At 32.4% G+C, this 19,744-nt stretch overlaps 2 protein-coding genes across 2 annotated transcripts; both read left to right on the forward strand.

Moving 5' to 3' along the window:
- Positions 1 to 209: 209 nt before the first annotated feature.
- Positions 210 to 3,740, forward strand: LOC132731974 (uncharacterized). Its single transcript, XM_060718274.1, has 2 exons — positions 210 to 583; positions 1,920 to 3,740. The coding sequence occupies exons 1-2, from the start codon at positions 255 to 257 to the stop codon at positions 3,262 to 3,264; spliced, it is 1,674 nt and encodes a 557-aa protein (XP_060574257.1). The 5' UTR covers positions 210 to 254; the 3' UTR covers positions 3,265 to 3,740.
- A 7,310-nt stretch (positions 3,741 to 11,050) lies between these two features.
- LOC132731972 (E3 ubiquitin-protein ligase Midline-1-like) lies at positions 11,051 to 14,832 on the forward strand. Its single transcript, XM_060718273.1, has 2 exons — positions 11,051 to 11,439; positions 12,705 to 14,832. Exons 1-2 carry the CDS (start codon positions 11,111 to 11,113, stop codon positions 13,435 to 13,437), a joined length of 1,062 nt encoding a protein of 353 aa, XP_060574256.1. The 5' UTR covers positions 11,051 to 11,110; the 3' UTR covers positions 13,438 to 14,832.
- Positions 14,833 to 19,744: the final 4,912 nt, after the last annotated feature.

The following is a 19,744-nucleotide window of genomic DNA, read 5'->3' on the forward strand; positions in this document are numbered from 1 at the left end:
ATAAACGGAATTATTTTAATTCTAAAATAATCTTTATTATTATACATGTACATGATTTATAACTACTTCAAATAACAAAGTCCAATATATTATACACTGATAATGCTATCAGATAAAAATACTAGGCTGATTTAAATAGCTACACTATTCATATCAGCTCTGAATAAAATGAATCAGGCTTTTTACATATAAACTTGTTAAACCCCTGTTATGTTTTTGTAGTAACTAGGAAGTAAAAAACGACATTGTAGAAAATGGCGGACGGAGGTATTGGATCAGATGAATTTGTCAACTTTAAATGTTGTTTATGTGTAAAGAAAAATATAACAAAAGAGGCGGATATTTATTGTGTGGAATGTCAGGATTATTATTGTACACCATGTACAGACTTTCACAAAATGTTTCCTGCAATGAGCATGCATCAGTTTATAGACAAGTCAAGTTTTAACACAGTTAGCTTACATACATCGTTGCCAAGTTTTCCTGTTGAAAAATGTGAAGTTCATAAAAGCAAGCTGCTAGATATGTATTGTGCTGACCACGATGACGTAGCATGTGCGACCTGTATAGCTATAAAACACAGGTTTGATATTATTTTAATTATTGTATTTAATTAAATTGAAATTAAAAGTTTTGGCAGCTATAATTTTCTATCAATGTACATTCACCTCAAACTGAATTAAAGACAATTCATATCTTTGTTATTATTATTTTTCAAACTTGTAGAAAACATAAAAGCACATAAAATAAGCTCACTTTCATCTATTTATTGTTCCGACTCAAATGAGATCAAAGTTAATCAGTAAAGGTATCTGGGCCAGTATTATAACAAACTAGATGCCCAAGGGCAACATGTCGAGTCCGCTGTCGTATTTTACCTTTAAGTATGACCTTGAGTTTTGACGTAGTCAACAATTCTTAAGCACGACATGCCGTCCCATGATGTTGAACATCTGTGCCAGGTTATTTTTAATTACTTTAGCTATAAAGTTATGGTGCAGTCAATCTGTTTGAGACAATGTTTTCTTGCATTTGTCCTTAAACTTTGACCTTGACCTTTGACATAGCTACATGGTTCATGTGCGCTACACACCATTTCATTACTCATTACTGTTTACAAACATGTCTTCAAAACTATTTGAAATTCTGTGAAGTAATGACAGAGTTACACCAAGACAGGCATAATACGGACAGATGCACTGACACACACACACACACACACACACACACACACACGCACGCACGCACGCACGCACGCACGCACGCACAAGCGCGTATTTACACCAAACCAACATTGTGAGAGCTATATCGAGCTTGCCGCATGCAGGCTCAACAAAAATAGTAGAAATATTGAATAAAAAATTATAGGCATAAACAGATATTTCAAATGCCATGTTACATAAGTAACACAGCATACTGCCTCAGAATAATTTTATTATCTATTTTCTCAATTTTAGACACAATTGGTTAGTTAGTCATATGATGATATATTAGTCAGTAACCTTAAAGGCACAGCATGCCTCAAAAAGAAATAACATTTTCCTTTTGTATTAAGGAAAGAAATGTGTTTTATAATGTTGTAATTATGGATTTAGAACATGTGAGACGCAAATCACCTGAGAAAATTGCCTTAAATGTGATATAATTAGTAATAAAGATAGTAAAATGTAAAGAAAGTGGTATTGTGACAAAATACTCACTATAGTAGCTGTATGTCTATAATGGCTAAATGCAAAATAAGCAAAATAAGACTGAGCTTTACATGTACAGCAAATAAAATGATTTTTGTTAAATGTACCACGGCAGCACGAAAATAATTGCTTTGAAAATAATCATAGCATTTATAAAGTTAAATAGGCTGTTAACTGATATCAAAAATCATTCTCATAATTTCAGTATTTTTATATTAAAATTTTCAGAACCTGCCAACATATACATTCGATACCAGATGAAGTTGATGACTTATGTAAGGAGATTGATGCTGATAAAACAAATATTGAGCTGATTCGCATAAAAACTAAAATTGAGGAGGCTGAGAGAGCAAAGAAATTTCTTATCAAAGAGCTCAATGCACAGAAGGAGAAAGCAACAGAGTCAATAAGACAATTCAGAAAAGAATTGGAGGTAATACTTGATACACTTGAAAAGACTACATTAAAAACTTTAGAGGAAAAGTACAAAAATGGCAAAGGGAAACTAGAGGACGAGATTAAAAACCTCCATAGACATATTGATGAACTCAAATTATCATCACAAAAACTAACAAAGTCAGTTGGGAATAAAGCACAAGAGTACGTCGCTGTGAAAACTTCTCGGAAACAAATCATTGAAGCTAATGAAGCAGAAGCAGAGTCTGTGACAAATTCATCAGATGTTAAAGTGGAATTCATTGCTGATTCGACAATAAAGGATGCTTTGAAAGACTTCAAGACATTTGGATTAATTTCAGTGAGTAATACTGAAAATATAAGAGAGAAAATGTATGTTGTGAAAAGCAAGAAACAAGTTAACATCAAACATCAAAATGATAGAACATCATGTCATGTTTTGGGTTCATGTTTCACAGATGATGGACTATTATTTCTAGCTGACTATAACAACAAAACATTCAAGCTTATTGATTTGTCCTCAGAATCCATAAAAGATAAGCTAAATCTTGAAGCATCGCCATATAGAATTTGTCAAATAAGTAAAAACGACTTTGCAGTAAGTTTGAACAATCAAACCATTCAATTTGTTACAATGGACAAAGAACTTATTACCACCGGTCAACTGAATCTAGATCATGTATGTAATGGACTGGCCTACAAAGACAACAAATTATTCATCTCTGATTCTAATACAGCGCTCTACATTTATGATATGAATGGCATCATGTTGAAAAAAATCACAACTGATAAACAAGGCAATGCAATTTTCAATGACAACAAAGATATCAGTGTTAGCAGTGATGGCAAGATGATTTATGTGGCTGATTATTATAAAGGTCTGATTGTCCTTGACATTGAGGGAAATTACAAGACAACAATTACTGATCCTGATTTTATTAATCTATTTGGAGTTTGTACAGACAAACGAGGAAACATATTTGTGTGTGGATGGGGGAATTCTAAAATTGTCCAGATCAATGAGAAGACTACTGGAAAATTGGGCATACTTGGCAATGTTTGTCATGGTTTTTCATGTAGCTTTCATTTGAAACATAACAGACTGGCAGTCACTAATGGTAGCAGTAATACGATTGAGGTGTATGATTTACTGTAAATCCAATAAACTGACACTAATCAAAATAATAATATTAAACTAAATAAAAATTATGTAGGCTATTTACAAGTTCAATAGATTTAGTTATGAACTTACATGAATTTAATATTCTATTTATCACATACCGGTACCAAAAATAAAGACCGGTTGAAGTGAAGAAGAACCATGTATCTATCATTGACGTGCCTGAAGTATTAAGCTAACATTTAACCCGTCTTAACGCTATGTTTGTATAGCGCAAATGACGTCAAGATAAAATATATATGCAAATCCGCGTAATACCATTGTTACGGAGTTGCAAAAGCGGCACGGGTATGTGATATTGAAGTTTTATTATGCTAAGATAAAGGGGATAATTTGCTTGTATTATATTTCACTGCTTATTGTATGTGTTATGTATGTGCTTCTGTGTGATTGTAATGTGAAATATTATTTAGAGTTCAATTTCGTACACAAGATAAGTATTCCTTGATTCTGACAGACTTTTTCAAAATATATGAATGTTTGAGGCATTATTAAATTGTATTCTATACGAAAAAATGTGTATTTTTTCTAGCGTCTCCAAGGAGTTATTCCTTTGAACCCAAGCACTGAATAAAAAAGGTACAAGCTGTACCCCACGTTCCATTTATGATAAAAGTATATTCCCTCTTTCTAAAATTATCAATTTTAAACAAAACTTACAGTGACTTTCACTTTCAAGCTAGGTACATATAGTTTTTCCTGTCAACACCCTTCTTCACTAAAATTTTTGTAGAATACTTTTGTTATTCCAGTAGATTTAAGTCACAATAAGTATAAATCAAACAACTGACCTCAATTTAAGATCATTGAGGAACATTACTTGAAAATGACGTTTTCCTTTTATACGGACAACAGAATTTTACTGCCAAACTGTTTTCGTTTAGTGAAAATTACGAAAATAAAGTCTATGACAAGTGGAATCCAAACCTGTACATGTTTTGATCAAACAGTGACTATTTCCTGAGTGAACCACTGATGGGGTAGGTTGTGACTCACACCTACTTTTATTTTATCCATTAAACAATAGTAGTATAAATTTCATAAACTGGTCAAAAATAAGTTTGGTAGCTATGCCTCTTTTTATTGTGTCCTAAAACTTAATAAAAACACTCAATATGGGTTGGGTTGGGTTATCTCATGCCTACTTTTATTGCTTAAATCTCTCAAAATTGTCTAATTTCATAAGAAAGAAAATACTTCTATAAGTTAGCAAATAACAGGTTTGATAGCCACGCTTATTTCTATTACTTTTACAAATGTACTACACAGTACTAGTTAATTTCATAACTTATGAAATTGAACAGTAGTGTGGTGAAATCAATAGAAATAGGCGTGGCTACTCAAGACAGATAAAAGGTAGGTTGGGTTGCCAAGCCTATTCCCACTGATTCCTTCATATGATTTTTTATAATTAAGATCTCCTAGTGTTCCAACATGGTCAAGGAACAGCTGAGTTTATAAAACTAAATTCACGTCCTATAAGCAAAGACTTTATTTACGACTATGTTTTTGTAATAGAATGAGTGTTTAATATACATTTGTTTTCAGAGGGAAGAAAAGAAGACAAAAACCATATAATTTTCAGAGTGATTTATTATTACAAACTTGACTCTAAGTGCTCACAATTTAAAGACAAATAATGCATGAGTATTAAAAAGTCAACAGTTAGTGAAGCGATATGTCATAATATATACTCATAATTATATAATAATAGTATATAAATGTACAATTAATACATAAAATACACTTATAATAATTATCAAAATAAACTAGTACATAATTATATTATACAAAAATACACAAATATTGTAAATGATTTTTAGAAGATAACTTTACTTAATTAGATTCTATAAAATTAAACTGGGATCCTGGGTTAAAAAACTGAATATTAAAATCATCAAAAAATTCAGATAATCAAAAATTACTTTTTCCCAAAAACATACTAAAATATGTAATGGACAAAGTTTTTTATATTTATAACAAGAGGGTCATGATGGCCCTGAAGTCGCTCACCTGTATATAGGCCCCTGGAGCGGGGCCAGTTTAAACCCCAGGGCTTTTATTTGAACAAACTTGGTAGACACCCATTAGAAGATATTTCATGCTTAACATCTAAGGTCTAGCTGGTCAAGTTTTTTTCTTTACACATATAGTTAAAAACAATGACACACCTGGGGCAGGGCCAGTTTTGACCCAAGGGCTTTTATTTGAACAATCTTTGTAGACACTTACTAGAAAATGTTTCATGCTTAATATCTAAACTCTAGCTATTCGGGTTTTTTCAAAGAAGGAAAATCAATGTCAGCCGGGGCGGGGCCAATTTTGACCCAAGGGCTTTTATTTGAACAAACTTTGTAGACACTCACTAGAAGATGCTTCGTGCTTAATGTCTAAACTCTAGCTATTTGAGTTTTTTTTGAAGAAGACTTTTTAAAGTTTTTGTATAACACATATAAGGAAAAGGAATGACCCCCGGGGCCGGGCCTATTTTGACCCCAGGGCTTTTATTTGAACAAACTTAGTAGACGCTCACAAGAAGATGTTTCATGCTTAGTATCTAAACTCTAGCTATTTGGTTTTTTCAAAGAAGATTTTTAAGTTTTTGCTATACACATATAAGGAAAATCAATGACCCCCGGGGCGGGGCCAATTTTGAGCTCACGTCATTTATTTGAACAAACTTGGTAGACATCTATTAGAACATGTTTCATGCTAAATATCTTAGCTCTAGCTCTTTGAGTTCTTTAAAAGAAAATTTTTTAAGTTTTTACTATATGCATATAGGGAAAATCAATGACCCCCTTGGGCGGGGCCAATTTTAACCCCACGGCTTTTATTTGAACAAACTTGGTAGACATTCATTAGAACATGTTTCATGCCAAATTTGTAAGCTCTAGCTCTTTGGGTTTTTTAGAAGAAGATTTTTTAAGTTTTTTAAGTTAAGTTTTTACTTTATGCATATAGGGAAAATCAATGACCCCCTGGGGCGGGGCCAATTTTGACCCCAGGGCTTTTATTTGAACAAACTTGGTAGACACCCATTAGAAGATGTTTCATGCTTAATATCTTAGCTCTAGCTCTTTGGCTTGTTTAAAAGAAGATTTTTTAAGTTTTTACTATATGCATATAGGGAAAATCAATGACCCCCTGGGGCGGGGCCAATTTTGACCCCAGGGCTTTTATTTGAACAAACTTGGTAGACATTCACTAGAAGATGTTTCATGCCAAATATCTAAGCTCTAGCTCTTTTGGTTTTTTAGAAGAAGATGTTTAAAGTTTTTTTCTTTTGGTTGCCATGGCAACCAGAGTTCTGCATGGAATGGAATTCTTTGAACAACTTTGTTAAGGCTTTACACAAGGAACATCCCTGTGAAGTTACATTATGATCTGCCTTATGGGTTAGAGGAGATGTCGTTTGAAAAGTGTGAACGGACAACGTACGACGGACGACAGACGACGGACGAAGAGTGATCCTAATAGCTCACCCTGAGCATATGCTCAGGTGAGCTAAAAACAGGATTTATTTCATAGAGTAATACCAAAAATAAATATTTCATTAGTGAAATATGATAATTTGCATAACCTCAAAATGAAAATAAATCCTGTACGTTTTTTATTAATAGGAAAACTTTACATTTTCTGTTTATTATATACATTTTACTCTTTTTTAATATTACAATTTGGAAGACTTCCCTCTAAATTTTGTGTATTGGCTGAAGTTAGAAGAACCTAGTAATAATATAGCTAAATGGCAAAAACATGTACAAATATAAACTGACAAAATGTATGCATCTATTGACACTAAAGTGAAAAATAAACAATAATGAAACAAATTTGAATAAAAATACAAAGCTTTATTCACTTGCTAGTGCTTTTCGAAAAATGTATGAGTATCTTTTTAAAGGCACATTATGCCTCGGAAATTAAGTCTTTTTTTAATTCTTAAAAAATGTTAAACATGTCTTTAACAGGGTACTTCAGTACTTTGATTCAAAAATGAATCTTATTATCAAACACCTTGTATACTGTGCCTCATAAGCTTTAGGGTATAAAGAACAGTTTTTCTTATGCTGTAAACTAGAAAACAAATTTTGTTGGTGCATATAATAAAATTGCAGGATATAAAATTTTGTCAGCCTAAACAGGTCACTCTGGCAAAATCTCTGATAAATAAACAGTACAGCATTTGTAACAATGTTTGATGATAAAAATATATCATGGATTTATCAAAGTTGTTAATAAAGTCCCTGACTGTTCTGACAGAAAAATTCCTAAATATTACAAAACAATATCCCTGACTTTATACTGATATTATTTAATCAACCCTGATGAACTGATAATTCACTCAGTTACTGGGGAAGTTTACCCTGACAATTTTCTATAATTAATTTTACAATTTCATTCAAAAAAATTAAAAACACAAAAAGTATTCAAAAACATGAATAAGTTACTGAAACAAAACAAAATATATCTACTATTTATATACTCAGATAAGAAAAATAAACCACTTATAAGGTCTTACTCGATACAGGGGTAGATATTTACTTATTGATTAAGCATACTTTGACCCATTTAACTACATTTTAACATTTTTTTCTTACTGTCAAACCATTGGAAAAAAGACATCGCACATTCCAAAAAATACCTCAATGTCTCTTTTACAAGTGGAATAAGTCGGACTAAGGTAATTATGAAACTTATTGTGTACATATTCATTTTTGATAAAAATGAAGCAAGACAAAACCTTTCATTTACAATGGCAACCTCTGTATAGCAACCGCCCTTTGGGAGATAAAAAAAGTTTACTTGCTGCTGAGAAGTTTTGTCCTACAGAATTTATGCTTACTATCTGGAAACTAAGTGATCCCTCAGAAGCATTAATCACAACAAAATTACATGAAAATTGCAGGCTCGGTTTGATTGAGTCTGTACATGAGGGGTAATGAATAAGTACAACATCCCTCAAACCCCCTAGCACCAGGGTGAGCGGTACTCAATTCACAACACTTAATAGTGCTGGCACCAGTGATCCCGAAGGACCAGAAGTGATATGAAGTATGAAGTCTTACTTAGAGAAAAATGGTATGGATGCTATAAGGAGGTGATTTCACTACAGAGGGTCTCTCTGTAGAGGTTACCCTGTATATATTATTCAGGAAAAACATTTTCAAATTCTGAAACTTCGTTAACTACATGTATGTGAAATTTAATTTGTCATTCTCCAAACACATGTCTTCTTACAGACTGTTTATTCTTGATTTGTTGTTAACCCACGCTTACATAAAAAATAACATTTTTCTCATAATTGATGGCAAAAGGTAGAGAGAATCTGGAGATGATGGAAGGACAGCATGCTCAACTATTCTCGGTGTTTGACCTTGATAATGTGTTTTTTTCTTTAGTTTCAAAAGGACAATAATTATGTCAAAAACCATGTCTTGGACATGCCATGGACCTTGGACAGTGACCTATTATGCTCTCAAATAAGTGTTGAAGTTTCAACCCATTCCCTTTTAGTAGTTTTGGAGATACCAACTTGCATGCAAAATCTGAACCAAATTGAATGCCAACGTCGTAGCAACAGTTTTTTAAAAACACATCAACACATTTTGCTAAACTTTAATCTATTCTTACAACAAATTACTTGGCACTGATTGAGTATTTAATCATAAAAAGAAATGTATTAAAAATGATAGAATAAAGAAATTTGCGAGTTTCCATCACTATGCAGGTTTTAATTACACTGTTTCTAAATAAATAAAGGAACCAAGCATCATCTTTTGTGACAAGAGAGACAACACTTGGTTCCGTAGAAAGAATGATTACAGATATTGTGTTTCGGCACGAGATGACACCATGAAAACTCGTCAAAACACGAAGGACCTGAAACGAAAACAAATAAAACGTGTTAAAATCTAAACTATAGATACAGTTTATTTAACCAAAAGTATGCTAGATCCAAAAGTGCTCAGCATTTAGTTAATTAAAATTTCTTTAAGGATCATCACAGATTATGTGGGAAGCTTGTTGAAAGACGAAATGATGTTTGGCGGTAGCACAGTAGTACAGTAAGTCATGAATTGGTTTTAATTTATTGACAATATTACGAGCATTCAACGTTTGCAAGCCAGTTACAAAAGGTGGGAAGGCGATAACAAACCAGCTTATAGTAAACATATTATGTGTGATTATCATGCGACACCAGGTTAAACAAAACTAATTCGAACTGTCTTTTTACAAATACAATTACAATAATTTGAACGATAACACTAAGAGCATTTTATCACACGTGTTAAGGCATATAAAGGCTGTTAGAACACACTGCTGTGTAATAATCATCTGTCACACAAAGTGATTGGAAATCATCTTTGCGACCAGAAAAGAAGTAAAAAATGTCTCGAGATTGAAGGTAGCAAATTAGTCCAAGGATTTCGACTTATTAATTGTAAATTGTACTCTTTACTATATAAGGACCACGAGAAATCTATGACACAATTAAAAATTCGACTCATAAAATGCCGACTCATCTGTAGGTTTTTATATAGAATATAGATCTATAGCGGAAAAAGTCAAGATGGCCATTTAACTTTACAAATGAAATTTCTACAGACGGAAATCCGCCGTTAATAAACCCGCACCGGCGTTAAAAATTCCTAGAAAAGTGTAAGGCAGCTAAGTCTCCCATGCTACTCAAAACGCCACCCAGAACTTCATAATCTGAAACTGTTATAAGAAATGTGAAAAAATCACAATGTTGACCCTTAATTCATGCATAAATGTGAAAAAGTAATCCCTCAAGAAAGTTTTTCTCATCATAATTTTACAAACATATACCTGATTAAAGCATCATACCTTCTACAAAACCATGTTGAAATTTGCTTTAAACAAATTAAATCATTATATACTGTATATAAATGTATAACTTGAAATATAAATACTGAAGCATCATGTCTACGTCGCTCAGATTTATCACATTAATGGGAGATAGATAGATCATGGTGATATATCATGCATGGTATAAGCACCAACAACAATCAGTTAGAAACTTTAAGTTTTAACTCCTTATCACCGAAGGTAGTCATGCACGTGCTGTCGGTAAGGTATAGTTACAGAAACTTTGTATACCGTTATGTAATACTTCAAAATCCGTAAAATTCACTTCGGAATCCGACAATACCTAGGTCATTGAATATTCAAATGTCTCGGGTCAATATTGCCAAACAATAATCATTGTAATTGAAAACATTTAAGATTAAAAATCTGTAGGACAAAAGATAAACCAGGGCTTCTATATCAAATAAAGAGGTATATGGTTACTACGATCAATTCACAGTAATATAATAGACTATGTTTAAAGTTTGCATCTAACTACCCTTCATGATTGTTTAAATAATTGGTCACTTACTGCCTTAAATGATTGATTTTGTAAATATTGTAAATGACACAAATAGCGTTTCCTGTTAGTAAACTTATATAATTTCACAAACGGTAAAATAAGTCTTTGTATTGTGATTTAAGTGCATAGCTTTCTTTAGCGACCTAATATTTTCATATGGCATTTATTATACATGTACATGATTTATAACTACCTCAAATAACAAAGTCCATACATTGTACACTGATAATGCTATCAGTAGATCTATTCAGATAAAAACAAGACTAGGATGATTTAAAGTATTAAATAGAATGACTACACTTTAAATTTCAACTCTGAATACAATAACGCTGTTTACATTTCGAATTTAAACTTGTTAAACTGATAATCAATATCCTTGTTATGTTTTTTGTAGTAACTAGGAAGTACAAAACGACATTGTAGAAAATGGCGGACGGAGGTGTTGGATCAGATGAATTTGTCAACTTTAAATGTTGTTTATGTGAAAAGAAGAATATAACAAAAGAGGCGGATATTTATTGTGTGGAATGTCAGGATTATTATTGTACACCATGTACAGACTTGCACAAAATGTTTCCTGCAATGAGCACGCATCAGTTTATAGACAAGTCAAGTTTTAACACAGTTAGCTTACAGAAATCGTTGCCAAGTTTTCCAGTTGAAAAATGTGAAGCTCATAAAACCAAGCTGCTAGATATGTATTGTGCTGACCACGATGATGTAGCATGTGCGACCTGTATAGCTATAAAACACAGGTTTGATTTATTTAATTATTGTATTTAATTGAATTGAAATTAAAAGTTTAGGCAGTTGCATTTTTAAATCAATGTACATTTACCTGAAACTGAATTAAAGACAATTCATATATCTGTTATTATTATTTTACAAGCTTGTAGAAAACATAAAAGGACATGATATAAGCTTATTTCATCCAGTTATTGTTCCTGTTCATATGATATCAAAGTTAATCAGTAAAGATATCTGAGCCAGTATTATAACAAACTAGATGCTCAAGGGCAACATGTCGAGTCCGCTGTCGTATTTTACCTTTAAGTATGACCTTGAGTTTTGACGTAGTCAACAATTCTTAAGCACGGCATGCCGTCCCATGATGTTGAACATCTGTGCCAGGTTATTTTTAATTACTTTAGCTATAAAGTTATGGTGCAGTCAATCTGTTTGAGACAATTTTTTCTTGCATTTGACCTTAAACTTTGACCTTGACCTTTGACATAGCCACACGGTTCATGTGCGCTACACACCATTTTATTACTGTAAACATTTCTGCAAAATTATTTGAAATTCTGTGAAGTAATGACAGAGTTACACCAAGACAGGCATAATACGGACATATGCACTGACACACACACACGCACACACGCACGCACGCACAGGCGCGCATTTACACCAAACCACCATTGTGAGAGCTATATCAAGCTTGCCGCATGCAGGCTCAACAAAAATAGACAGACATAAACAGATATTTCAAATACCATGTTCCTTAGCAACACAACATACTGCCTCGGAATATTTCTATTATCTATTTTCTCAATTTAAGACACAATTGGTTAGTTAGTCATATGATGATATATATGTCAGTTACCTTAAAGGCACAGCATGCCTTAAAAATAAATAATATTTTCCTTTTGTATTAAGGAAATAAATGTGTTTTATAATGTTGTAATTATGGATTTAGAACATGTGAGACGCTAATCACCTGAGAAAATTGCCTTGAATGTGATATAATTAGTAATAAAGATAGTAAAATGTAAAGAAAGTGGTATTGTGACAAAATACTCACTATAGTAGCTGTATTTCTATAATGTCTAAATGCAAAAGAAGCAAAATAAGACTGAGCTTTACATGTATAGCAAATGAATAGATTTTTGTAAAATGTAACACGGCAGCACGAAAATAATTGCTTTGAAAATAATCATAGCATTTATAAAGTTAAATGAGCTGTTAACTAATATCACAAATCATTCTCATAATTTCAGTATTTTTATATTAAAATTTTCAGAACCTGCCAACATATACATTCGATACCAGATGAAGTTGATGACTTATGTAAGGAGATAGATGCTGATAAAACAAATATTGAGCTGATTCGCATAAAAACTAAAATTGAGGAGGCTGAGAGAGCAAAGAAATTTCTTATCAAAGAGCTCAATGCACAGAAGGAGAAAGCAACAGAGTCAATAAGACAATTCAGAAAAGAAATGGAAGTAATACTTGATACACTTGAAAAGGCTACATTAAAAACTTTAGAGGAAAAGTACAAAAATGGCAAAGAGAAACTAGAGAACGAGATTAAAAACTTACATAGACATATTGATGAACTCAAACTATCATCACAAAAACTAACAAAGTCAGTTGGGAATAAAGCACAGGAGTTTGTCGCTGTGAAAACTTCTCGGAAACAAATCATTGAAGCTAATGAAGCAGAAGCTGAGTCTGTGACAAATTCATCAGATGTTAAAGTTGAATTCATTGCTGATTCGACAATAAAGGATGCTTTGAAAGACTTCAAGACATTTGGATTAATTTCAGTGAGTAATACTGAAAATATAAGAGACAAAATGTATGTTGTGAAAAGCAAGAAACAAGTCAACATCAAACATCAAAATGATAGGAAGACATGTAATGTTTATGGTTCATGTTTCACAGATGATGGACTATTATTTCTAGCTGACTATGACAACAAAACATTAAAGCTTATTGATTTGTCCTCAGAATCCATAAAAAAAAGCTAAATCTGGAATCATCTCCAATAAAAATTTGTCAAATAAATAAAAACGACTTTGCAGTTAGTTTGACCAATCAAACGATTCAATTTGTTACAATGGACAACAAAATTATTACCACCAAACGACTGAAGCTAGATCATTACTGTTACGGACTGGCCTACAAAGACAACAAACTATTCACCTCTGATTCTAATACTGCGCTCTACATTTATGATATGAATGGCATCCTGTTGCAAAAAATCACAACTGATAAACAAGGCAATGCAATTTTTAAGTACAACAGAGGTATCAGTGTTAGCAGTGATGGCAAGATGATTTATGTGGCTGATAAAAATAAAGGTTTGATTGTCCTTGACCTTGAGGGAAATTACAAGACAACAATTACTGATCCGGATTTTATAAATCTAGTTGGAGTTTGTACAGACACACGAGGAAACATATTTGTGTGTGGGTGGTTGGATTCCAAAATTGTCCAGATCAATGAGAAGACTACTGAAAAATTGGGCGTACTTGGCAATGTTCGTAATGGTTATTCTTGTAGCTTTCATTTGAAACATAATAGACTGGCTGTTACTTTTAACAGCAGTGATACAATTGAGGTGTATGATTTACTTTAAATCCAATAAAGTGACACCAATCAAAATATTGATATTAAACTAAATAAAAAATATTTGGGCTATTCACACATACTATTATCACAAATGTTTAACTACAAAAAAGCGTCAAATTCTTTTTAATGTAAACATTTTTATGTATTTCGTTAAATTTAAGTCCCATTAATGGTTTTTTCAAATATTCAAAAATTTTGGAATATAATCTACATAGTATTAATGCATGAGTAATACAAAGAGGACATGAATGAGTGTAAGTGTAATACTGAATCTATTGAACAAGTTAGATAAAATTATATTATTTAAGCCTTTGTCGATTATTATATCATTTTATCCAACAAATTCAATAAATTTAGTCATGAACTTACACAAATTTAATATTCTATTTGTCACATATCAAAACTAAAATCCGTTTGAAGTGAAAAAGAACCAAAGAACCATTTTTCATTGACGCGTCTAAAGTATAACGCTAACAATTAACACGTCTTTACGCTATGATTGTATAGCCCAAATGACGTCATGTCAAAATATATGCACGGCCATGAAATACCATTTTTACGAAGTAGCAAAAGCTAATTTGTGATAATGAAGTTTTATTATGCTAAGATAAAGGGGGTATGCTTGTATTATATTTCACTGCTTATATTATGTGTGATGTATGTGCTTCTATGTGACTGTAATGTGAAATATTATCAATAGTTCAATTCTGTACACAAGATAAGTATGCTTTGATTCAGACAGACTTGTTAAAAATGTATGAATGATTGAGGCTTTATTAAATTGCATTCAAAACCAAAAAATGTGTATCTTAGTTTAGCATCTCCAATGAATAATTATGTACCTTTGTACCAAGCACTGAATAAGAAAAGCAGGTTGTAATCGAGTATATGATTTCTTATGTGTTTAAATAAAAGACCCACTGCTTGGCGGGGGGAAAGGGGGAGAGGGGGTTACGGTGCTTTGGGAGCATGATCGACTTTTTCTTATTTCCTAGGTCAAACACATCATCGGAGGATGAATACTGTATTAAAGTCTTTAACACCCTTTTAATTCAAGGTCCATAACTCGTTGCGCATGTAATATGCGCAAGAACTTGAGCTACAAGATAATCCTTTCAAGTTTCATAAAAACTGCATTAAAAAGTAGTCATGACAAACTTTAAAATCAAAATTATAAAAGGGCCATTACTCTGACAAAAATCATTGAAACTGAAATTGCTCACATCATGCACAACTAAACTTAATAGTGAATATTCGTGTAAGTTTGGATGAAATAGCACCAATAGTTTTTGTGGAGTAGTCCAGAAAAACTTTGTTACGGACGGACAGATGATGTAAAAGTGATCCGTATATGTCGCCACTATAAAGTAATACACTATAAATCTGGCTTTAAAAATGTACATATCTGATTTCCTTGCTTACTGAATAAAATTGTCAAGGAACGTATCTATATTCTTAAAGAAAATAGTGTTTTGTTAGTCTAAAACATTTAACTGGGTAAAATATTTCAATCATCATTGTGTGTACTCATTTATACTAATGGAACATTTTTTAAATATTTAAATATTGCATTTGTATTGTAAATGCAATGAAACTTGCAGTAATAATTCAAGCAACTGCATGTCAACAAGCAAATCTAAACATCTATTTTGTTATTTAACTGTTGACTTTCTGGATTAGAAAGTGATCAGCTTTTGCCACCAATATAAAGCAACACTAGCCTGCACAACACCCACAGTCTGACCATGTTCCATACAGTCTGAAGCTAAATTTTAGTGTTTTTTTTTTAAATGAAATTGATTAAAAATTGAAATGGACTGCTCCGGAATCAAGGAAGATTAAATCCATTTGACAAATTCAGCAGCACGTTTAAGGTAATTTGTATGCATGTACATCAAATTGGCGCGCAAAATTGTGTCTCTGCATAAATGCCATTCTCATGAAAACGCGAATTATTGTGTCCGAGAAAGTTGCTAGGGATACAGTAACTAGTAATGAAAAAATAAATCAACTGACATTGGTCTACATGGTTGAGTATTACATGGATAAGTTCCGGCTCCAGCTTTCTGCCCTCCGTAACAATAAGCCGGGTCCACTTCCACTTCCTTGTCTCTATGGCAATGAGCCGTAACAATAAGTTCACATATTTCAAAAGAAAGAAAAAACATTCTTTAGATTCTGGACAGTTTATGGAAAAAAACCATAAATTTGCTTTTCGAACTTAGGTCCATTTACCTGACATGTCTAAATGAGGAAAATAAAACGATAGAGGGTCAATGTAACTTTTTTCATGCATTAACATCTGCAAATGCATGTCAACATATTTAATTAAAGCCCAAGCCAGCAGAGTGAAGGATTTAATAGATTCAATGTCATTTGCAGATGTTAATGCACCAAATTAAGTGCATTAGCACTATTTGTACATAAAAGTGTGTATCTAATTCTGTTATTCCGCATTTCATTATTTGATTTTCATATAAGGAAATCAATTTCGCCATGCTTTTCATGTGCTGACACTTATCCCATATGCCTTCTAAATCAGAAGTGGAAAACTCATGACCTTTAAACTTGTGTCTGAGATCAACTGTAACAGAAAAATAACCAATAGACTAAATGTCTTAAATCAATTCTTAAAGAAAGATTTGAGCTCTATTGAGCTGAGTAGAAAAAACTCTTCAACTCTTACGAATACTTAAGAAAAAATATCGAAATTTAAGCTAGTAATATTTTACCTCCAGCACATTGTTGACTACACTCAATGAGTACCACACTTCATGTAAAGTTGTACAATGATGGAGGGTTATAGTTCTAATTTCTAGGCACAGTAAAACTGTTGTGAATGCCATGGTCAATACCTGATACAGAAAGAATTATTCAGTTTGACTATATGTCAATACATGATTAATACAAAATGGTGCTACAGACCTAAAATGACAACGACAAAATGTGCCACACAAAAGCTTTTGAGATGTTATTCTTTAAAAATATCCTGATCTAATTTGATTTTAGTAACTCCATATATGCAGAATCAAGTTCTTCTGGGATCATGACATAATTCTTTCCAACATGACACTATGCCTAAGTAACAATTTTGTCCAGGAAGTAGAAAATAAATACGTTCCAAGCTTTTATCATAATCCAGCTCAAAAGAGTATTGTGTTTCAATTTACTCGTATATTCATTCTTAATGTGCTACTAGTTTGTTTGTATTTAAAAACTACAGACTTCTACATACAATATTCAATCAAATGACTTAGAAAAGTATATATTTAAAAACTTACTTTGATCTATACAGTACCTGACTGACATTTTGTATAAGTACTTTCTTTATGTATGATTAGATGATCTACAAATCAAAATCGACAGTGACAAATACCTTTGCCTGAGACAAGCCTGATACAACTTAACTGGTACACAACAATAAAACTTTCCATACTTGTCTTACCTCTAACACCAAATCTTCTTGTATAGGTCCATCAGCAACTAGTGACTCGTGAAAATTGTAAGGTCGTCAGTAAATAATTAAACTATGCTGTACACGCCCTCTGGGTCAAGTTTCCAGTTTCCGTTCAGATGATACTCTCCGTGCCTGTCTCGTAAATCAAGGAAATTGCTACGGGCAATTCACGTCTCTTCTAATTTAATACTACTTGACCCTCTGGGTAAATATACCATACCCATATATGCTTAAGTGAAGGCCATTTAAAGCTCAAGTTCAATGTCAGTTCAACCTTTGAGAAGGTATTGCCCAAAATGTTGTTGTGTCAAAGTATGAAGCTAATGCGTTGATTAATTACCAAGTTTTTATGCACTGCACTTCTACTCAATGAGATCTACATTTATCTTCATGCAAAGTTTCTTGTTGATACCTCTTGTAGTTTCAAGGTTAATAAGACAATGAAGATGTACGGTTCTATCGCACTGCACATCTATCTAATTAGATTAATTTACCCACAAAGTTTCCAATTGATGTAGTTTCAGAGTTATGTCCTGGACAAAGAACAAAGTGTAAAAATGAACAAAGGGCAATTACTCAAAAATAGGCAATGCAGAGTAACTGTTCTTTTGCACTGCACATATACCATATGGATCTATCTATCTACAAAGCTTCTTGATAATATCTCTTATAGTTTGAGAGTAATGTCTCGGACAGCAAAAGGGGACGGACGTTCAGACAAACCGGCGACTATATCCTCTTCTTTTGGGGACCATAAAAAGGAGCATACCTCTTACATATTGCTTAAATGAGTAACACCTATTGACTTTAAAGTGTTTGAGTAATAGGCTACAATAAAAGTTTGCACAATAGCCATGACCACCCAGCGATCAAAGCAATAAAAAGAACTGTAAGGTTTTATTGAAACAATAGTTTTACTGATATAATTGGCAATGGTTGTCGAGCCCTTGTGTAGGTCAATTTGAACATCCCACGTCACATATATACAGCACAGGTATATTCCCACTTTCCAAAAAAGTATAAATTTTAAACAAACTAGTAGTGACTTTAAAATTCAAGCTAGGGAAATATAGTTTTTCCTTGCAACACCCTCCTTCATTAAAGTTCAGGTAATTCCAATAGATTTAAGTCACAATATGTCTAGATCATTGAGGAACATTATTTGTAAATGAAGGACAACAGAATTTTTGTTTAGGGAAAATCACCGAAAATAAGGTCTATGACAAGAAGAATCTAAACCTGTACATGTTTTTATTAAAAAAATGGTAGTATACATTTTATTAACTGGGACAAAATGAGTTTGGTAGCTTTTATTAACTGGGACAAAATGAGTTTGGTAGCTGTGCCTATTTTCATTGTATCCTAAAACTTCATAAACACACTCAAGATGGGTTGGGTTGGGTTGTCTCATGCCTATTTTTATTGCTTCAAATATCTCTGAACTGTCATATTTCATAAGAAAGAAAATATTTTCATAAGTTAGCAATAACGGGTTGGGTAGCTATGCCTATTTCTATTGCTTTCAATACACAGTACTATTTAATTTCATTAGTTGGTTAAATTAACTAACTTATGGAATTGAACAGTAGTGTGATGAAAGAAATAGAAAAGGCGTGGCTACCCAAGATAGACAAAAGGTACGCTGGGTATCCACGCCTATTCCCACTGATTCCTTCATATGCATATGATTTTTGACACTTTAAATCTCCTAGTGTTCCCACATGGTCAAGAACAGCTGAATTTAGAAAACTAAATTCACAGTCTATCAGCAAAAACTTTCTATAAAATATAATCAATATCAAAAGAAATCAGAACATAATAATAATATACAAAAATACCCAAATATTGTAGATGAATTATAGTAGAAAACTTTACTTAATCAAAGCTGGGATCCTGGGCAATAAAAATTGAGTGTAAAAAGTCATCAAAGATAATCAAAAATTGCTTTTTCCCCCAAACATACTCAAAAAAATTATATAAAGAATAATGTGTTTTTATAATTATAAAATCAGGATTGATTTCATATAGTAATAAGAAAGTAAATATTTAATGACTGAAATATGATAATTTGCATAACCCCAAGATGAAAATAAATTATGTACGTATTTTATTTATATACGAGTAAAAACCTTACATTTTCTTTTAATTATATACATTTTACTCTTTTTTAACATAACAATTTGGAAAACTTCCCTCTAAAGTCCGTGTATTGGCTGAAGTAAGAAGGACGTAGTCTGGCAATGATG

The sequence above is a fragment of the Ruditapes philippinarum genome, unplaced genomic scaffold (assembly GCF_026571515.1).
Source record: "Ruditapes philippinarum isolate M1 unplaced genomic scaffold, ASM2657151v2 ctg8381_1_1_1_1, whole genome shotgun sequence".
Classification (NCBI taxonomy): Eukaryota; Metazoa; Mollusca; class Bivalvia; order Venerida; family Veneridae; genus Ruditapes; species Ruditapes philippinarum.

Excerpts from the sequence above, each read along its gene's own strand:
- LOC132731974 (XM_060718274.1), top strand. The coding sequence starts at position 255 with ATGGCGGACGGAGGTATTGGATCAGATGAATTTGTCAACTTTAAATGT. Across the intron at positions 584-1,919 it reads TGTATAGCTATAAAACACAG|AACCTGCCAACATATACATT; the intron begins GTTTGATATTAT and ends TAAAATTTTCAG.
- LOC132731972 (XM_060718273.1), top strand. The coding sequence starts at position 11,111 with ATGGCGGACGGAGGTGTTGGATCAGATGAATTTGTCAACTTTAAATGT. Across the intron at positions 11,440-12,704 it reads TGTATAGCTATAAAACACAG|AACCTGCCAACATATACATT; the intron begins GTTTGATTTATT and ends TAAAATTTTCAG.